At 38.6% G+C, this 15,859-nt stretch overlaps 1 protein-coding gene across 3 annotated transcripts in view; it reads left to right on the top strand.

Moving 5' to 3' along the window:
- The first annotated feature begins 1,126 nt into the window (after positions 1–1,126).
- LOC131693139 (zinc finger Y-chromosomal protein-like) overlaps positions 1,127–15,859 on the top strand; it is a 48,832-nt gene continuing 34,099 nt past the window's right edge. The window contains exons 1-6 of one of the 3 annotated variants that reach the window (XM_058980719.1): positions 1,127–1,484; positions 1,552–1,692; positions 2,041–2,118; positions 2,313–3,334; positions 3,397–4,408; positions 8,164–8,599. In XM_058980719.1, coding sequence (XP_058836702.1) covers positions 1,262–1,484; positions 1,552–1,692; positions 2,041–2,118; positions 2,313–3,334; positions 3,397–3,915 — 1,983 coding nt within the window. In that variant the 5' untranslated portion in view covers positions 1,127–1,261 and the 3' untranslated portion in view covers positions 3,916–4,408; positions 8,164–8,599. Of the gene's footprint in view, positions 1,485–1,551; positions 1,693–2,040; positions 2,119–2,312; positions 3,335–3,396; positions 4,409–8,163; positions 8,600–15,859 lie in introns of those variants that run through there. The other 2 variants (XM_058980718.1, XM_058980721.1) reach the window with 2 other exon arrangements.

The following is a 15,859-nucleotide window of genomic DNA, read 5'->3' as shown; positions in this document are numbered from 1 at the left end:
TTTCTTTTCCATATACAAATTTCTTATCCGTTCCTTATTGTATTATCTTCATTATTCATTCCTCATTGTATTATCTTTATATACTTTTTTTTATCAAAATAGTAATTCATGTAGGCAACGATATCAAAGCAAATACTTGTATTTCATCAAAGTCTCCTCGTTTTCGGGCTTCAGGCTAAAAATTGAAAAATATGAATTTTAAACGTCCAGCTCCTTCTATTACATAAATTGTATACCATTGAAGTATTTTCTCACCTGAAGTAATACAATGAAGCTAAGCAAAACTTTGAAACCATATTCCGTTCTGTTTTATGAGACTTCATCGCAATTTCTTAGTATACACATTTATAGAGCTAATGCTATAAACCTATTTGGTCACTAAGAATCGCTCCTGGCTGGTCCTCGAACAGTGGTTTACTCGGAGCAACATTTTTTTAAATCATAAAAAAATGCAATATCTTCGAAGCATATCCGTATGTCACGAATACAATTGTTCACTGTAATGGCGGCGTCTTGCAGGAATACCAAACAGGAACACAAAAATTGACAAGTTGTATAGTCAATAGTAATACAAAGCATAGTCAGTTGAAAATCACTATACGCAAAAGGTGTTTTCAAGAAGGATCACGTTCACACGAACAGTGTATTTAGTTATTTTAACCTTACATTCTTAAAACAATGATATTCTTAGTCTTCGTCACTGATTATTATATTGTGCGGAAAACAATTAAAAGAATTGTAGTTATAACAATGACATTGGTTCTTTGCAAAATTTGTACAATGGTTGTATGTTCATTTCAACTTTATTTTTATAGTGATACAGACTATTTCATTGTCAGTTTTAAAATGATAAATATTGTTGGAGTAACCATGTTTAAAAAGTCATACATACCAACAGTATAGTTAAGGTAGTCGATTTGTCTGTTATTTTTCATGATACAGAAGTTCAATACTACCGATCTCATGGTCATTTTTTCTATTTTGGCGAATAGTTAAAACAACCACAAAAGTCGGGTTACGGATATTACAGTTTTTTGCTCAGTGCATGTTCGTCCGCATTTTTTTTTACAGGGATTTTTATTTTGAGTACTTTAGATTAAGCGTGCAGAGTTTGTGCCCCCTGCACTTCGCGGCCGCCACTGCGAATTGCTACTGTCATAATGTGTTGTTTGTTTACATTCTTTCATGATTTTGTTCTAAACAGTGATTTTTTCGTAAATTAGTGAAAAACGCATATTCCCTGTAGACTACCTAGTCCACAATGGAATCAAAATGTAAATTCCGATGTTGTGTTCCCCGGTGTACATCGAAATACTACCGCAAAGAGCGTAGAGACACACATTTCTTTGGCCTTCCCAACCCTCAACGCCTTCATGCTGTTCACACCAAAAGGCTAGCACAAATGCGTTTGAATGCCTGGAGAAATGTAATATCTTCGACCGTTTCTACAAAAGCAAAAATCTGCAATAAGCACTTCGTTTCGGGTAGCTACACTGTTCCATTCGGATGTGTTTCCTAATATCCGAACGCAAATAACCGATCACATTTCAGGTGCACCCTCGCCGCTAACAGATACAGCGAATGTCGATTGGATACCAAGTCTGTTCATGACGAACGACGGAGTCGATGGATATCGTGAATCATTGATGTCCAAGCTGCACGAGGGAATTCCAGTTTCGATTTTGGACGAGGGTAACTCTTTTGCATACTATTAGATTGCTTCCGTGCCATGCTAATTCATTGTAGCTTCGGTAGCCCACTGATTGAAATTTAATGGCTCTTATCAATTATTTAAAAAAGAAGGACCTGTATATTTTTTTATCGTATATTGACGTACAACAGTTATTTTATAGCATTTTCGTTTTTACCCGACAATACACCGGTATAGTGCTGAAAAAAGAGATATATATTGAATGAGTAGCATCGACACCAATGTAGTGTACTGTCAAAAACGAAAATGCCATTAAATGTGCTATTAACCAACTGCACTATTTATATAAATATCATGGAAGTTTAAATTCAATAAAAAAATTCATTTAGATTCTGCACTAAATTCGGATAACAGTACTCAGAGTAGTACCGACAACGAAATAGAAAAGGAACGTGATCCGATAGTAGGTAAGAAAACGTACCGCTTGATCTGCGCAAGATCTTCGCTAAATTCAAATTATACTTTCGAGTTCAGAATTTCTATATTGCTGGTTTTATATGTAGAAGACGATTTCAACACACGATATTCTAAAACTTGAATGTATTAATCTATGAAGCAGTCAAATCAAATATCGCGATTGAAAGCACGCTACTTTCCTCAGATACTTCTAGTAAACCTCTCAACAACGTTGATGCCGCCAACGATTCCAGCAGCTGTGAGGAACCTGACGATGGCGAAGTTCAGCAGATCGAGCAAGAATCGATACCGGACAGTACAGACTTAGGCCAAACTATTTTGATCGATGAAATTCATTACAGTGCCGACGATTCAAACGAACCTAACGATCCAGCTGATTCGGGTGGGGTAAATCCGGAAAATCAAGAAGCATCTGAAGAAGTGTCGGAAATTAAAGAAGAAGAAATTGAAATTCAGGCTTCAGATTTCTCGTCGGGCCTTGAAGACCAGGCCAAGGATCCAATAGCTAGTGAACCAACTGATGCAAACGAAGATGAGACAGAAGTGATAGACGATGGAGAAAGTACCAATTCCTCAGAGGAGACTCTGTCAGCCGATGAAACTGCTCAACACATTTCAGACCATGCGTATCATCAGAAGCAGGCCGAAACAAAGAAGCTCAAAGTTGCAAAGCGCAACATTGCAAAGCTCAACGTTGCAAAGTCCAAGGAACGCATTCATGACCAAAAACAAGTGCTACCACAAAACATACAGGGACTTCTCCGTACACATAAATCCCTACATCTGTGCTTGGAATGTGGCGAACGATTTAAGTCGATGTTTACATATCTGAAACATCACAGCAATCACACGCATTCCAAAGAAAACTATCTGAGCTGCCAATACTGCGCCCAAAAGTTTCAGTTTGAAGCGGATCGTCAAAACCACCTAATGTGTCATACCAAACTGGAAGCTTTCACGTGTTGCGTCTGCAATTTTAAGGTCTACTCTGCTGGTCAGTATTTCAATCATTTGGACATACATCGTTTACCGAATATCTATTACAAGTGTAAGATTTGTACGTTGAGATTCTCCAGTTGCAAGCAACTCGATGCGCATTTGCTGGCCATTCATCCACTACAAAATGTGATCAACAAAAATCTTGCTCGCACTGTGTACATTTGCTTTCACTGTGGTTGGATCGAGAAAACGTGGGGTGGCTTGACGGTAGGACTATTAATTCTTTTTTTACACTAATTAAGCCTAATATTGTTAATTTGATTTCACAGCTTCACATGCGCCAACATTCGGGTCCCTTTCAATGTCAGTACTGCTCGAGCACACTGGATGACAGCGAAAAGTTTGCCAAGCACGCATCAACCGTTCACAATGATCGAGGCGAACTGACCTACTATCGGTGTACGAATGCGTCCTGTACGAAGGAATTTGTCTCATTACGGAAACTACAAATGCACGAATCTGACTGCTTACCGCAAGGTGGTGAGTACCAGTGTGAAATTTGTTTACAAAACTACCGCGAATTGGATCACTTAGCTAGCCACATCCGACTGCACGAGATTCTGTCCAACGAGGCGCAAAACAAATCGTGTACGGAATGTCGATTTGAAACCATCAGCCCAGCTGCCTATGCACAGCACATGGTCGAAATCCATGGCTTCCGGGATACGGTTGCTGCGCTGGAGAAGTATTATCTGCGAGCCTCGAATATGTTGGATTTACCCTATGGCGGCGTGGCAGCCGCTAGTATGAAGGCTGCTTCCGATAAGAATAAGAAGCAGAAAAAGTAGCGACTCAAGGTAATCTCTAAGATGTTTCACGGTTTACGGAAATAGTATCCGTAAAATATATAAGCAACTGTTGTTTTAAGGAAGAACTGGAGAAATTAAGAGATTATTCAGAAAGAAATTCAAATGTCTTATCGTCGTCAGATGACCAAGGTGTGCTGTTCCAACTTAGATGACAACAAGGCATTACCTAGTTGAACCTCGTTTTCTTTACGATCGGATTTTTAATGTGTGAGACGGTTCGCACAAAAAAGCTAAGCGATGCGATAGACATACCGACTGTAGTTGACAATAACCGTGAAATTTAAACGCCTGCTGCATGCCCATCTTAAGGAATCAGAATATATTGTCTCAAATGGCACGCTCATCGTGTGTAGTTGGTGATTTGTGTTTTGCCCGTCCTTTCATTATTTGCCTTATGGAGAAAAGGAGAAGGATGAGGGAGGAAGTAGAATTGGAAGTGTGAGAAAAATTACAACACAAAAACAAACAGCAGGTGAGTTAAACTCTCAACTAGCCAAATTTAAGTACAGTCAAAAAAAAATACAATTGTGTTATTTCTGGGCTCCATAGTCAGATTCACAAAGATCACATAAAAATGATTCAGCGGGCTAAACTATTCAGCGATAACTGAGTTTTCAGTGACCGATTGAAGTCCTGATCAGCATGTTGTTTCGAAAAGTGTAAGAAATTTTTGTCGTGACTAACGACTTACCTTTCGGGGGGAAGGGGAGGAGTTGCTTCTCTAATCTTCCGGTCATCACATCATATGCTTTGGTATGCTTAGTATGTATAACAAACATGAAGATGTGACACAAGGCGCCCAGAGCGCGCTAAAATCTTGTCAATCGTATTTTTCATTGGATTGTCTGCTCTAAATATATCACCAGGGGACCATTCATAAATGATATCAGATATTGACAATAGGGGAAGAGCGTCACGTAACGAGATAAAAACTAAAAATGAATTTTAGACGTATCAGCGGTTCAGGAATAAAAAAACGAACAGCATTGTTTATAAATGGCCCCCAAACAAAGAATATTCCATAACGAATATCACGTAACATCGGTGACAGAGCATTGGGATCAAGGCCAAGTTCCCCCTGGGTCGTGCAAAACTGAGAAGCAACATCAATTTAGGCACAGATAGCAGACGTCCATTTATTTTCATTTTTTTGTCTTCATTTGTTTCTCTTGCTACAATATATGCAACTCGGTGCAAGAGAACGTGACGGCCAAGGAAACGGACAGCCAGTAGCCCAAACAGGAAGGAGGACTACGAACAAGGAAACAAACAACAGATGAGAAATTGTTTACTTATGAGGAATTCCACGGGGAAGTGGCCGACCATAAAAATCCACCATCTCCGATTTTAACAAAAAATTGCAGCTATGTTTGGTTTATGAGTCTCCATGACTTCCACAGGTTATTAGACCATTTTGACTCAAGAGCTTTTTTTAAAAGGGCGTATGTAACAATAATAATACGAAAACCATAATTTGTTCAGCAAAACTATTCGAGAATGAGTTGCAGGGCATTCATTAATCTTTGTAAAAAAAATATACACTGAAAAAAAAAATTGTGCGAAAACCTAAATAAAAAAGAAATATTTTAAGTCTAATTTTATGATGGAGAAGTTATCAATAAAAAAGTTTTTCTAACAACAAATTTGTACATGTTTTTCAATTCTATACTATGTTACAGACAAAAATATATATATTTTTTATAGAATGTGATTCCCAAAGTCATTTCGAATCAAATTGCTCTTCACAAAAATCTTCGAAAATGTAGTCGTTTTCAAGATATTTTAAATTTTGTTTAGACAAAAAGTAACAATTCGTTAAATTACGCCCTTTTCATAAGTTATTCGCGTTTCTCCATCAACAATCGTACGATTTTCATAATAGTCATGATAAGTTCTACAACTTACCTTTTGACACCAAGATGATAAGAGGATAATGTTGCAAGTTATAGGTCCGATGTATAAAATCACTATCGGTCATTTTTTATACTAAAATTTATTTCTTCCTATTATATACAATTCCTATCTTCTATGTACACCTTAACACTTTGTTCGTTTATATATGCTAAAAATACTTGGTGTTTCGTCATTCGAAAACAGTTTCGCGGCAATTTTATTTTCTGAAATAGGAACAAAAGAGTGATATTTCTGTGTACCTGGAATCATTTTGCCTTCTGATACTCCATTCAGCTGCTCCCTGTTTGTATTCTTCTTATGATACATAACAAAACGAAATTTTTGTTAATTGTTCATTACTTTGCTGGTTAGCCCATTTATATAACTATTCTGCACTTGTGATTGGATGTTCGTGTGCTATTGCTAAGCTCGCATTTCTTGCCATTCGTTTCAATGTCCCGCCAATTGCGTCACAGGGTCCTTTTCCATGAGAAGTTGCAAAAAAGTGCCACTCAACATCAATGTTATAATTAGTTTTATATTTACAAAGACTAGCAAAAAAATTTCTATTTTTGTATTGAGAAGCAGCTCCATTAGACATAAATATAGCCTTCTTTAATTGCATTTTTAGTTTTAGAAAAGTTCGTAACTTTGAAATGAATACCTGCACCGCGATTGTATCATGTTTTAGAACTTCGGATATTATTACAAAACTTAATTTTTTTATTATTCCAGAGTCCATATAATAAATAACTAACGGATGAATTGTAGCTTGATCATTGTTCCAATAACTACTCTGAGAAGCATCCTGCAAAACAAATCAATAATTCTCAGAAAAATCACAAATTACTAAAACTTCGCCTATTTTTAAAGACGATTTTGATTCATTTAAAAAAATAGACTGTTGATTTTTTATATTTTCATGAGTTATCAATTTTTCCAACTTCTCACCAAAATATGTTACAAACTCATCAACTGGTTTGACGAGTGTTTCTAGATTAAATCTATCGGTAGCAACCCATTATTCGAAAGTTATTTTTCCAACACAACGTTCCTCCAATTCTTCCGAAAAATTGTGTTCAAACATTGAAAGATTTGGACAGCGGTCACATTCACGAAGATAACAATCTTTTGATCTTGACGATGCACTACACAACATTTTTTCGAAATACAACTTGTAATATTTTTCGAAAGAATATTTTTGTAGACTATGGAGCATTAAAATAATATTCTCGTGAATCGTACAAACACAAATGTTATGAGAACCTGAACTTCCTAATAGCTTGCAATTCTTCGGTCTCAATGATGCAAATGAACTAAATCCAATAGTAAATTCACTAATTTCCTTAAACCTATTAAAAGCCTCTTTCAATGAACAAATTAACAGACGTTTTTGTACATGTTGACGCTTACCATCCTTTTTCACAGAAACATAGTCGTTTAGCCCAGACATGGCTCTGCTAATCTGGTCGCTATCATAGAACTCCAACACCGTGTTTTTTGTTTGTACCTTCATGATGTAAAGAGGAAAGTTGTAGAATGTATTATGACTATTATGAAAATCGTACGATTGTTGATGGAGAAACACGAATAACTTATGAAAAGGGCGTAATTTAACGAATTATTACTTTTTGTCGAAACAAACTTTAAAATATTTTGAAAACGACTACATTTTCGAAGATTTCTGTGCAGAGCATTTTCATTTGAAATGACATTTAGATTCACAATCGATAAAAAAAAATATATTTTTGTCTGTAAAATAGTATAGAATTGAAAAACATGTACAAAGTTATTGTTAGAAAAACTTTTTTGTTGATAACTTCTCCAACATGAAATTAGACTTAAAATGTTTCTTTTTTATTTAGGTTTTCGCTGGCAAAAAATAAAAAATTAAAAAAAAATGGGTTTTTTTTAATTTCAATTTTTAATATAAATTATAAATTTTTTGAGAATCGGTACATTTTTTTTATCAGTGCATATTTTTTTAAAATAGATTAATGAATGCCCTGCAACGCATTATCGAATAGTTTTGCTGTATAAATTATGGTTCTTGAACAATATTTTTTAGAAAGTAGTGCACGCAAAAACACATACGTATATTTAGAAAGTAGTGCACGCAAAAACACATAAAAGTTGTCGTTGAGACAAAATGATTTGATTATCTCTTGAATATACTTAATTTCCCACATAGGCGCAACGTAAAAAGTTTCATCAAAATCGAAGATGGTCGGTCACGATTTTTTACAAAATTGGACGGCTCTTCGTGTAATTCCTCTTATTTATTATAACTACGATACTAATCACAATTATTTTGCTTTTCTTGTTTCGTTTCAGCAAACCAAAATCTATACGGACTAGCACATACGAACAGTTAGGCTTTGTAGGTTCTCATCTTGACAGAGTCTAGATGTGCGGATGAACGTCTGCCAGGGTGTGGGCTGAGAAATAACAATGACACTGTACGAGATGGCGCTGGGCCTATGGCCTTCAACTGGCATGGTCCATTCTCATTAATTCGGAAGTCTTCTTGGCTGGTTGGTAGATATGTGCTCCTACTTGCAAGTTGATCAATTCGCTTGGGTGGGGGACATGTGGATCCTACTAGTTGTCGACTCTTTCGATCGTGAGTACGAGGCTAGTTCAGGAAAGGAGTGCAGGACTGGCACCTAAGAGGTAGTCAATTATTCAGGACTTGTTCTTATGATTATTAAATTCGACCAAGCACACCGGCTCTCAGAAATGATAAGCAACCCTTTCGGGTCGGTGTGGTCTATTCGAGACGAACCAGGCGGACATTCGGTTCGAGCAAACTTTATGGGGAATAGTGGATAAATATTTCTTACGCCTTTATTGGCTGAAATTCTTTTTGCGAAATCCTAAAATACCTTCACTGGTATAGCTACTCAGGATAATAATAATAGAAAAATTATGGGTTTGCCTGGTCCATAATGTAATGAATATGTATTTTGACTAGAACAGGGATAATCGAATTATGTTATAAGATAGAGAAGAAACAGCACAGTTGTAGGAAAAGTATTCGGGAGCAAGAACTTATACTGCTAGTATGTTTACCGTTTCAATTAATAGTCGATTGATCCGCTTCGGACCTAGGAGACAAAAAGGAGATTAGGAAGAGACAGAAGCGGATTCAATGCGAAATTTGCCAATATGACGTTGACCCCAAGGCGATGGTAAGATGATTTTCCATAGGATGACACGACGTTACACGCTCTAAACTTGCGCAAATTAGTTTGTATGTATGTATGAATGTAAGCCCGTATGTATGCATGGATGTGTATAGGACCAATGTATCCCTGAGCAACATGGAAGGACAGCCTCTGAGCCGCCAAAATGCTCATGGGAAGCCGGGTGCGCGGTCGTAGGTGTGCCCATAAGGCACTGCACACACTGTCAAGTGCAACGGAGAGACGGTAGGTGTACAGTTCATGCACATAGGTTGCAGAAATAGGTTGTTGAGACAGCCCGATTGCACTCTGATAAATAACAATAACAATTTATTACATGTATTAAATTAAGCTATGGCAATTAGCAATTCGCATTCGACAGTTTACACGACGTCACCCACGTTACTGGTTGGTACGGTCAAACTTGTGTCGAAGTGTGTAAAACAAGATTCTCTGACGCGTTCTTTATGTCACATCAATAGAGACGGGGTATCTAATTTATTTTATGTTTCAGATTGTACGGTAAGCGCGCCAGCAGAGATGCTTCGACATATCCAATGGAGCTCTCGGAACGACTCCAAACTTTTAAAAATCCGTCAATAGCTTCAACAGAACACACAAACTTTTTGCGTCCTCCAGCTCGGAGACATCTGACAGAAAGAGATTGGTTCATATATGTACCACTGATTTGATAGTGGCGCCAATATAACATCATCATATGAGTGTTATGAACAACGAAACCTGGCGGAAATTTTTTAAATGAAATCTACTATGTTTTCTGTTTAGGTCTGATGGAACAAAAAAAGTCTCTAGAAAAGAAATTTTGCTCAAGCTATCTGCTTTTAAAAAAATAAATGACGATGCGTCTTTTTTAAATTTGAGCCGCAATAATGCCACCAAATTACCACCAAGTTTGTGAGTTCAATATATGGGAATTGTCAAATCGTCCTCGGGCTGCAACGGCCTTTGTCTAGATAAACGACCGCGTTACAAAAACGTCTTTTTTTCGTAACGTACGCACATCAAGTGAAAATTGTTCTTCCTTTTTCTCTGCTTCCGTTTTCATTACAGTCGTGATTCGCTGGTTGGGCCACAGCCTTGTCCAACTAACGAATTAGATTCGCTAGTTGGACCGACTGACAAATGTCAAAAACTCTCCAAAGGAGATATTGGCAGTATAAATGCATCTATTCACATCCCTAAATATTGTCAGATTGATTGTCAAAGTACATTTGACAAGAGATTTTGACGTACAGATGCTTTTTAGTTGGACAATGTTCGAACTAGCGGACGTCCAACTAAAAAGCGGTCCAGTTAAAAAGTGTCCAACCAGCGAATCACGACTGTATTATTAATTGTAGATAGAACGGCGATGCATCAAGGTGTGCACCGCAATAATAAAGCACTCTAGTTAGAGTGCGGCTAAGACGCGTTTGACGTATCCAAACGAGCAGAAATCTGACGTATTTTTATTGTGAATACGTCAAATTTCATGTTTGTTTGGATACGTCATGGCCTCTTGGCCACACTCTAACTAGAGTGCTCTACGCAACAATGGCTGTCGTTCGAAAAGGATTCGAAGAGATTTTCTCATTGACATTGGCCAAAGAAAGGTAAACAAACGATAGAGTTGGCGAGTCTTTATACCAAAGTGATCCTGCGTCTTTACGCGGTAGGAGTTTCCCGATGGATCGTAAGAAAAGTTTTAGACCGATAAAAGAAAGGAAAGGTACCCACAGGTCGTCCGAGGTCAGCTCAGATTCCGAGAGTTATTGAGATATATGACGTTTAAAATACGCACACTGAGATCTCGCAATTTTATACTACCGCCCTCCCCTTAAGCCCACAAGCGGTTTGTTTTCCTCCCAATTCGCAGTGCAAATGATTTGTTTTCCTCCCAATTTAAACGTCAAAACGGCACAATACCAACGCAGCTGGATAAGTCTATAGGTGTTTATAGCTACCACTAAAAGAAAAAAGTCGGGCTAATGCTTATTGCTTTGAAAGTTGGATTTTTGATGCACTTCGCTATCACACTTTTTTCACGGTTGCCAAATGAAATGATATGAAATCGACAAAAAATTAACTTTTTCCATCAAATTTATTGTAAAAACAGGGATACTGTCAGCAATGCTAACCTTCCAGCTACTAAAAGTAAGAAGTTTGTTTTTGACACTTTTCTATGTCAATAATTTGTCAGGTCGAAGGAGTTGCTCTTTTGATCACACTTTTGATTCATCACACTTTCATACTGTGCATTTCGATTTGGTGGGAACTTTGCAATAATCTTGTGCGTTTCATGCGGAAAACGGCGAAGGAACATTGGATCAGCGACTTTATGGCACGGAATTTGATAGAGGAAAGATCACACCCGGGAGCTACGAGTCGCGCGTTGTAAAAAGATTTCGAGCTTCGTCAAGCGAAACAATCTGTACACAAACGAATGCATGTTTACCGTCTATCCCGTCTCCGATTCCAGAACCGACCGTTAAAGCTCGAAAAAAATTTGGCGAACAAATAGGGGAGCCCGGGGCTAGTGGGCGGTTGGGGGTAAGTTGGCAGAATCACTTTTTCTCTGTTTCTATTAGACATACAGCGCTGCCTCTTCTTATGTAGCTCAAGTTGTGTGAAACCCATTATCCAATGTATTTTTGTTGCAAAACGATTTGTTTGGTGGAAGTTGTGGGTGATATTGTGTTTTCGAGCATACCAAGTAAATTTTCTAAATTTTAAATACTTCGTGTTATTTAGAGTGATTTTCATTCTATTTCCCGAATGATTATATTTTTTGATAACGCGTGAAAAGAGCTTTCAGTATCCATATGGATATTACATCTATCAACAAACAAAAGTTATTTTTTAAATAGTTTTTAATAAAATATGCGGTTGGGGTAAGTTGGCGGTGCTGCACTTGCCCCGCGTTGGCAGTACTATTTACAGTGGAAAAAGTCATCAAAAATTTTAAATTCTGGAATTCACTCCCAAGTAAGAAAATCTTTTTCTTGTGTATCTCGTCAATGCAGGAGATATTTATTCCGGCCAATCGGATAAAGAAATTCGAAAATTTGCTTTTGAATAAAGAATACGCATCAAAGTCAAAATACCGGGGTATTGAAACTGAATTAGAGTGATGAGCCCATTATCGCTATGTTTCTATTATCACGCTACCCATTTGAAGCCGTTGGTTAGAGCAGTGTCTGCCATCTTTGTTTAACGCATTGAGTCAAATGGTAGCGCAACAATAGGGGCACTCGATTAGTGTTTTCGTTGCGCTCAAACACGAGAATTTCACTTTTTCAGCGCATGTGTGTTATTATTTTGGTACTTAACAACGAAGCAAAGCTATTGATGTCAATTTGTACGCATTCCATTGTTTGTAGGCAGAGTCATTAATGAATCAGTAAGGCGCCCTACTTAGTATGGTGAAAATAGGCACTTCACCCTATAATAGCAAATGTCGGTTAATATACAGTTTTCTAGAAAGGACCCTTGAAGTAATCGCATTTCCATTTGTTTGCTTAGTTTTTGGCGCTTCCTCACATACCGCCAAATTACCCCGGGGCCGGGGTAACTTGTCGGGTTTTCCGCATCACATATTTTTGTCTCTAAAAATGGAGACACTGCATCAAACACTTTAAAAAAAAATCAGAGATGTTGCCAACAGTCTGCTCTTTCATGCCGCGTACTCTATTTTGCGAGATCTACCTACATCAAAGCGGTAAAAATTGAAAACTGAAAACACCGCCAACTACCCCCGGTCTCCCCTACACAAATGTGTACTTGACAAAGAATCCCGTTAATAAATATTATGGTAAACATGGACTCGATATTAATTGCAGCATGCGGCAAAAAGTGTCCTTCCGATTAAATACAGTCGTGATTCGCTGGTTGGACACTTTTTAACTGGACCGCTTTTTAGTTCGACATCCGCTAGTTGGACCATTTTCCAACTAAAAAGCGTCAAAATCTCTTGTCAAATTTACTTTGACAATCAATCTGACAATATTTAGGGATGTGAACAGATGCATTTATACTGCCAACATCACCTTTGGACAGTTTTTGACATTTGTCAGTCGGTCCAACTAGCGAATCTAATTCGTTAGTTGGACAAGGCTGTGGGCCAACCAGCGAATCACGACTATAGCAGTATGGGTCAACGCCAAATGTGGCATTTCAACAAGATTGGGCTCCAACCACCAGAGTCGTAGCGTGCGTTTGGCCCCCACCAAGGACGCCAGCCTCAGAGGGGCGCTAGAATCATGACCAGCTTTTTAATTTTTGTAAGGGTAAATCATGAAATAAGTCAAGATAATGTGTCATTTCCAAGTGAACTGAACTGTGAAAATGAAGAGAATTTAAAAACCAAAGGATTGCAAAACTAATGCAGATTTTGCTCGAGGAGAAACTGAGTCAGGTTCTAACTCCAATTGCTGTTGCAACTGACGAATCCTCACACGATGATTTGTCTTGGCGTAGCTATTTTTAGTTTTTCTGCAGAGCGCTTAGCTCGCCTTTAAAGGAAACGCTTTAGATTCCTAGGACCCTAGGAGACTCTTGTCGAAGAACATGTAATTGAACACCAAAGTTCACCAGATACGAATTTGCAGGGACACACAGTTTTGTCCCATCCAGTGCGATTTTTATTCAAAAAGCAAAGGGAGCTTGAAACCAGTACCCCCGTGCTTCAGTAGATCCACGCACAATTTTGAATCGGTGACCCCACTGTCGATCTCAACTTTGTAAGCAGACATTTACACGCGGTCGTTTATACCAGCCTTGTCGCCACTAACGTCATTTGCTTGTTTTGAACAGAATATCATAATTCTGAACTTATCTGAACGACCTTTCGTGGTATCTGTCACTGTTGAATATCTCTGCTTTAGTTCTTTCAAAATGATTACAATAGTTAGCGGATTATCTTTGATCCGAAAGAAACTCAAATACGGTCCAATCGAGTTCAATCAATGTTTTTAAACAGGAAGTCCGATTCTGAGTCTTTTCAGGAGAGTTAATTTATGCTCGGGCCTAAAACCCTGCGTAAAGTGAAAGCTTAAAGAATACGAAAGTAGAGACCGAAATTACGGGAGATATAATAAATTGAAAGATAACCCAATGGGCAGTAAAGCCAACTTGTGGAAAGTCTGAGGGTCCCTCAAGGGATGACATTCCCAACGGTTTTTAACCGAAACTGTTTTGTCAAGGCAGCAAAACTTTTCATCTGATTTTCTGACTGCATTGTAACAAGAAGAATCATCTGACTGCATTGTAACCAGTGGCAGATCCAGGGGGAGGGTCCTGGGGGTCCGGACCCCCTCCGAAATTTTTTTACTAGTTGAGAAATTTTAAATAAGTTTAAATTTTATATTAGTTTCACACCCAAAATCATTCCTAACCAAATTTGACCAATAAACCTGATATTCATTACATGAGCTTATTACGAATTACGAAATGTACAATGTTCTTTTTAAAATCGAAATTTCGGACCCCTCCCGAAATATTTTTCTAGATCCGCCCCTGATTGTAACATTAATTTGACCCTCCAAATTAGTGAAAGAACTTGGTGTTATCGAACTAAAACACCTCTAGTTTGTGTCAGTGTGTCACCTTTACATCTGAAGTCTTTCTTCAGGGAGATTCATGTTCACCGCGGCATATTCGGTGACTGCTAGCATTGGCAAATGCCTTTTTGGCCACCGCTTTAGGAGAGTGAAGCCATCGCCATGTGTACACAAAATCATTACTCGAAAGTCGAACTAAGAAGAATGACAAAGTTTGTAAGTAGGGTAAGTCCACTACTCGGGTTCTTGTTTGCCCGGCGTACCCTTCTTTTCAGGGCGGCCTAGGTGCTCCTACCGGAATTTCGGATTTTCGTATAATAACAAACAAAAAAGAGACAAAACAAACTAAATTTACAGACTTTTATTTCATCTCTCCTCTGTACTGCACTCTGTCGATGGAACTGCTCAGCTGCTCCTGACGATGGCGGGAAGGCGAAGGTTTTTTTTCGACCGGCCGGGATTCCTACGGCCGTGTTCTCCTACTGGTACCGTTGGCTGCATCGCAGCGGTCCTTTACAATTAGCCAGGGAGGTGAGCAAGGCTCTTTTGTTGGAACCTCCCTAACGACGGGGCGATTAATCGCCGGGTCCACTCACTCCCCGTGAATGGCCCAGGTAGATACCGCAATAAACTACCTCAGGTGGATCCGTTGTCCTACCTGCTTCGCCCTCCTTTGCGATTAACTGTGGAGGAGAGCTATGCTCGTTCGGCTTTGCGTTTAGCTTCTGATATCCGGCGACCCAACACAACAAAACACTATGGTAACCGAACCACGGCCGACACTTTTCGACGGGATTACTTGCCGTCGCACGCGCGCATTTACTCTCGGTTCAGTGGCGGGAAACTGTCCCGGAAAAAACACTTTTTACGGACGTCTGTTCTACGCCGTGGTTCGTCACTTTCTGCTCTTTTCACGATGGCCGCCTTCCGCACTCGACCAAAACAAACACCAATATCAAAAAAACCGCACCACCGCATAGCTGTCATCGGTATCGTACAGCATAATGAGACCACTTTTTCAGCGAAAGGAGAGCGGTAACCTAACTAAACCCTATGTTACGTATATACAAATGTTTAACAAAATTTTCTACACCTATCTGCATGCACAAAACCGTTCATAAACGCGAAACTATGCAAAAATTTACAGACTAAACGTGAACGGTATCGAACAGCGGTGAGCATAACCTTACGTAAACAATACACTCTACGGAGTGTATACGTAAAAAGGGTATATTTCCACCCAGTGCTAAATTGTTACCCTGACAGGTTACAAGTTAATACCAACGG

The sequence above is a fragment of the Topomyia yanbarensis genome, chromosome 3, assembly GCF_030247195.1.
Source record: "Topomyia yanbarensis strain Yona2022 chromosome 3, ASM3024719v1, whole genome shotgun sequence".
In the NCBI taxonomy this organism is placed as follows: Eukaryota; Metazoa; Arthropoda; class Insecta; order Diptera; family Culicidae; genus Topomyia; species Topomyia yanbarensis.
Note: the sequence above shows the minus strand (reverse complement) of the source record. Positions and strands in the feature narration are given on the sequence as shown.